General features: G+C 40.4%; 1 protein-coding gene across 1 annotated transcript; it reads left to right on the top strand.

Moving 5' to 3' along the window:
* The first annotated feature begins 2,452 nt into the window (after nucleotides 1–2,452).
* LOC133261896 (UV excision repair protein RAD23 homolog B-like) lies at nucleotides 2,453–4,545 on the top strand. The gene is given in 1 exon segment (XM_061440673.1): nucleotides 2,453–4,545. A coding segment is annotated over 1 exon segment (1,224 nt). The 5' UTR covers nucleotides 2,453–2,544; the 3' UTR covers nucleotides 3,769–4,545.
* Nucleotides 4,546–6,081: the final 1,536 nt, after the last annotated feature.

Here is a 6,081-nt window from a genome sequence, read left to right as displayed (position 1 = left end):
TGTGAAAATATTTGGGTTGAAATTGACACATTTCAGTTTAAAATTATTATTGATAAATTCCTTTATAACAGATATTGCTAGAAGTTTACTAAGCATCTCAGCACCCATACAGAGAGATCTTATATTAAAGTGTTGTGACCTATAAGAAGTATCAATTGAGGAAGTCAATAATTTCAGAACGTTGAGGAAAACTGCAAGCAGTTTTATGAAAGAGAATAAGATTATACAGAAAAACCAACTCTTCAGAAAAGTACTAGGGCATAGCATTAGAGCAAAATATTATTTTAAAACTGATTAAAATGAGAATAACTTTTTGCTTTTATTATTTATTAATGTTCATATTCTCAACACAGGTTTTTAAAATTTTGTTTAATGTTCTAGATGTGCTATTTTTAGTTTTGGGAAAATTTTATTTTCAAAAATAGTATTTGGATAGTATCTATTTAAAGTATAGGAAAAGATCAGTTTTCATTCCAATCCCAAACAAAGGCAGTGCCAAAGAATGTTCAAACTACTGCACAATTGCAGTCATCTCACACACTAGTAAAGTAATGCTCAAAATTCTCCAATCTAGGCTTCAACAGTACATGAACTGAGAACTTCCAGATGTTCAAGCTGGATTTAGAAAAGGCAGAGGAACCAGAAATCAAATTGCCAACACCTGTTGGGTCATAGAAAAAGAGAGTTCCAGAAAAACATCTATTTCTGCTTTATTGACTATGCCAAAGTCTTTGACTGTATGGATCACAACAAACTGTGGAAAATTCTTCAAGAGATGGGAATACCAGACCACCTTCCCTGCCTTCTGAGAAACCTGTATGCAGGTCAAGAAGTAACAGTTAGAACTGGACATGGAACAATGGACAGGTTCCAAATCAGGAAAGGAGTACGTCAAGGCTTATTTAACTTCTATGCAGAGTATATCATGAGAAACATTGGACTGGATTAACCACAAGCTGGAATCAAGAATGCTGGGAGAAATATCAATAACCTCAGATATTCAGATGACACTACCCTTATGGCAGAAAGCAAAGAAGAACTAAAGAGCTTCTTGATGAAAGTGAAAGAGGAGAGTGAAAAAGTTGGTTTAAAACTCCACATTCAGAAAACTAAGATAAATGGCATCTGGTCCCATCACTTCATGGCAAATAGAAGGGGAAACAATGGAAACAGTGAGAAACTTGATTTTTTTGGGCTTCAAAATCACTGCAGATGGTGACTGTACCATGAAATTAAAAGACGCTTACTCCTTGGAAGAAAAGCTATGACCAACCTAGACAGCATATTAAAAAGCAGAGGCATTAATTTATCAACAAAGGTCTGTCTAGTCAAAGCTATGGTTTTTCCAGTATACTCACATCCAGTATATATGGATGTGAGAGTTGGATCATAAAGAAAGCTGAGCACCGCAGAATAGATGCTTTTGAACTGTAGTCTTGGAGAAGACTCTTGAGAATCCCTTTGGACTGCAAGGAGGTCACACCAGTTACTCCTAAAGGAAATCAATCCTGAATGTTTATTGGAAAGACTGATGCTGAAGCTGAAACTCCAATACTTTGGCCACCTGATGTGAAGAGCCGACTCATTTGAAAAGACCCTGATGCTGCGAAAGATTGAAGGCAGGAGGAGAAAGGCATGACAGAGGCTGAACTGGTTGGATGGCATCACTGACTGGATGCACATGAGTTTGAGCAAGCTCCAGGAGTTGGTAATGGACAGGGATGTCTGATGTGCTGCAGTCCATGGGGTCACAAAGAGTCAGACATGATTGAGTGGCTGAACAGCAACAATAATTTAAAGTAGTAAACAATCCAATAATATATTACAAATAATTTGTTGGTCAATAATATTTCAAAAAATCATATAATTTAAATTATTTTATCCCTTATTTAACTTTGAGAAGTCCCACCTTGGATTATGGTCACTCTGTGTGTAAGGGATATTATAGCCAGAAATACATGTTGAGATTCATTCTGGACCACTTGTACTTAGCACTCAAGTGGCTTCTACCAACTCCATGCTTCAGTTCAGTTCAGTCGCTCAGTCGTGTCTGACTCTTTGTGACCCCATGAATCGAAGCACACAAAGTCTCTCTGTCCATCACCAACTCCTGGCCTCTTTCAGTATCCTATCATTTTGCCTTTTCATACTGTTCATGGGGTTCTCAAGGCAAGAATACTGAAGTGGTCGGCGAGTCACGATGATGGCGGCCACCAGCCTGTGATGAGCTAGCGGATTCTCTGCTGCTTTCGCAGAGCCCCTCGCGCTTCCGACAGACCCACTGGCTGGTAACCGGGCGTGTGAGGAAGCACGGTGGTCCGAGCTCGCGAGGAAGGCCGCAGTCGCGGAGGCAGCTGCGCGGCCGGGGGCCAGGGCTGGGGGAGAGGCCACTCTGCAGGGCGAATGTGACAAGCCCCCACCCCCACCGCCTTCCTCCCAAGTACGCGAGGAGCGCGGGCGACCCCGGGGCCCCGCCAGGCCACAGACCCCGCCCAGCGGCCAGCACCCGGAGCAGGCCGGGCAGCGGAGCTGCGCGACGGCACCATGCTGGTCACCCTGAAGACCCTCCAGCAGCAGACCTTCAAGATCGACATCGACCCCGATGAGACGGTGAGAGCACTGAAAGAGACGATTGAATCCGAAAAGGGTAAAGATGCCTTTCCTGTAGCAGGTCAAAAGTTAATTTATGCAGGCAAAATCCTCAATGATGATACTGCTCTAAAAGAATATAAAATTGATGAGAAAAACTTCGTGGTGGTTATGGTGACAAAACCTAAAGCAGTGACAACACCAGCATCAGCTACAACTCAGCAGTCAAATTCTGCCGCCACCACCACAGTTAGTTCGTCCACAGTGCCAGCTGTGACTCAGGCCCCAGCACCTGCCCCCACTTCGGCTCCCACTCCCACACCTGCGTCTGTCACTCCAGCACCGACGACAGCATCTTCTGAGCCTGCACCTGCTAGTGCAGCGAAACAGGAGAAGCCTGCGGAGAGGCCAGTGGAAACCCCAGTGGCCACCACCCCAACGTCAACCGACAGTACATCAGGTGATTCTTCTCGGTCGAACCTTTTTGAAGATGCAACAAGTGCACTTGTGACAGGTCAGTCTTACGAGAATATGGTAACTGAGATCATGTCAATGGGCGATGAACGAGAGCAAGTAATTGCAGCCCTGAGAGCCAGTTTCAACAACCCTGACAGAGCAGTGGAGTATCTCTTAATGTGAATTCCTGGAGATCGAGAAAGTCAGGCTGTGGTTGACCCCCCTCCAGCAGCTAGTACTGGGGCGCCTCAGTCTTCAGTGGCTGCAGCCGCAGCAACTACGACAGCAACAACTACAACAAGTTCTGGAGGACACCCTCTTGAATTTTTACGGAATCAGCCTCAGTTTCAACAGATGAGGCAAATTATTCAACAGAATCCTTCCCTGCTTCCAGCATTGCTACAACAGATAGGTCGAGAAAATCCTCAGTTACTTCAGCAACTTAGCCAACATCAGGAGCATTTTATTCAGATGTTAAATGAACCAGTTCAAGAAGCTGGTGGTCAAGGAGGAGGGGGAGGAGGTGGCAGTGGAGGAATCGCAGAAGCTGGAAGTGGTCATATGAACTACATTCAAGTAACGCCTCAGGAAAAAGAAGCTATAGAAAGGTTAAAGGCATCAGGATTTCCTGAAGGACTTGTGATACAAGTGTATTTTGCTTGTGAGAAGAATGAGAACTTGGCTGCCAATTTTCTTCTACAGCAAAACTTTGATGAAGATTGAAAGGGACTTTTTTTTTAAATCTCACACTTCACAACAGTGTATTACACTAACGTTGTTCACTGGATTGTCTGGGATGACTTGGGCTCATATCCACAATACTTGGTATAAGGTAGTAGATTGTTGGGGGTGGGGAGGGAGGGATCTAGGATATAGGGCAGGGATAAATACAGTGCATGTCTGCTTCAGTTAGCAAAGGCCGCAAATCCACACAGTGTGTAAAATATTATACAACCAAAAATCAGCTTTTGCAGGTCTTTATTTCTTCTATAAAACAGTAGGTAACTTTTCCTAGGTTTCACTCTTTTTAGTGTACTAGATCCAGAAATTTAGTGTAATGCCCTGCTTTATATTTCTTTGACTTAACATTGGTTTCAGAAAGAATCTTTGCTACCTAGAATCTACAGTCCCTATTTTATGGCAACACTGGATAATGGCTTTGTGAAATTGGGGAAAAAAAATGGGAGTGACTGTAAACAGAAATGCCAAATTATTGGTGGTTATTGTTGCTGCTTCAAATAAGTATAAAATTAATGTGTAAGAAAGCCCATTCTTTCATGATAAATACTTGGGGTTGAAGGGGGGAGATGGGGGAACATTTTCTTAAGATGAAAATAATTAACTGCTATTTTAAATTTCTTGATCATTGAATGTGAGACCCTTCTAACATGATTTGCGAAGCTGTACAAGTATAGGCAGAGTTATTTTTCTGTTTACATTTTTTTTTTGGTTTATTTTGGGGGGTAAATTGGTAGTTGCCTAATATCTGTTTACTTCATTGTTATATTGCAGTTAAAAGTTATAAAAACCATGGTTGCATGTTTGCTTTTGATGTATCCCTTTGTGGAGTTAGCACTTTGGGGCCAATGAAGAAATGCAGCATTCACTCTCCCTGTCTTCCCCTTCCCTCAGCAGAAATGTGTTTGTCAGCAAGTCGTGAATTCCAACTGCTGCCTTTTTTAAAACCCACAAAATGCTGATTCAGTTCAAGATTAATGCAAATGTCTCAAAACTGGGTTTCTGATATTTGTAAATGTTTTTTCCTTATTAGATAAGAATGTATGACCATTTAAGTTGTTAGGATTATTTTGCTTTTGAAAAGAGAAGGTGGACAGAACTACAATCCAGCATCTTTTATTGCATTGGAAAGACTGGCAAAATCTTTTGGAAGGGTTGGGAGATGCAGCTGGAATAGTACTTTGGAAAATATACAATCAAGATATCTCATGGCATATTAAAAGAAAAATCTTAATAGCAAAAAAAAAAAAAAAAGAATACTGAAGTGGTTTGCCATTCCCTTCTCCAGTGGACCACATTCTGTCAGACCTCTCCACCATGACCCGCCCATCTAGGGTGGCTCCACACTTAACCTGGGGTATTTTGCTTATTTCCCATTCTTTCCTCCCCTACATCCACCCCTGACTTTTGGGTCTCAGTAGTTTTAAATATGGCTATGTCTCTTGCATCAATATGTAGGCAGAAATAGTGATATGATTCCTTTGTTTTCGTCTTAGAAAACTTTCTTGACAATTCTTCTCTCAAAGTCCCATTTAAGAATGTTTCTGCCTGGGCCTCAGTTTTGGTCCTTTCGAGTTCTGTATTGAGCAGTATTGTTGATTGTCAACCTTTAGTTTTCATCATTTTCACCTGTTAAATTTGTTTTATTTTTGCCTCCAAGAGAATGTATTCAATATTTCAGACTCCTACCTTAGGGACAAGGTTTAATTCACTTATATTTTAGTCTGAATTATCTAAATCAGATAACCAGATATCAGATCAATGTCTATTAACAGGACTACTTATTTATATTTTAGCTTATTAATTATTTTAAATCATGAAACTGCTATCTCTTATTTTTCTGACCATCTGAATTTTAGGACAAACTCTTTATAAAGGCAACAATTTGCTGAATTCAACAGGGCCACCACTGTATCAAGAAAGTTAATTAATTTGAGTTTTGTCACCCTTCTGAAATACCAAGGAGCTTTCTATCTATTAGAATATTCCACTAAAAATAATACCATCAGCAATTACGATAAGGTTCACCCATGGAAATTAATTTCTGATTATCCCACAATTAATAACCTTATCTGTAAAAATTATAATATGCAGGTTGATAATATTCAGCTACTAGTTTTGTGGAGAAAAAAGCAAAACTAGTTATAATGATAAAAATTTTTTTCCTAGCATTATTTTAATCCTTATAAATATGACACAAATACCCCCTATAAAGGATAACAGCTTTTCTGTAGTCCACAGAATACAAAATATTCCTGATGGCACCATATCACAAGAAATAACTAATAAGACCTTTTT

This window comes from Bos javanicus, chromosome 2, assembly GCF_032452875.1.
Source record: "Bos javanicus breed banteng chromosome 2, ARS-OSU_banteng_1.0, whole genome shotgun sequence".
Taxonomy (NCBI): Eukaryota; Metazoa; Chordata; class Mammalia; order Artiodactyla; family Bovidae; genus Bos; species Bos javanicus.
Note: the sequence above shows the minus strand (reverse complement) of the source record. Positions and strands in the feature narration are given on the sequence as shown.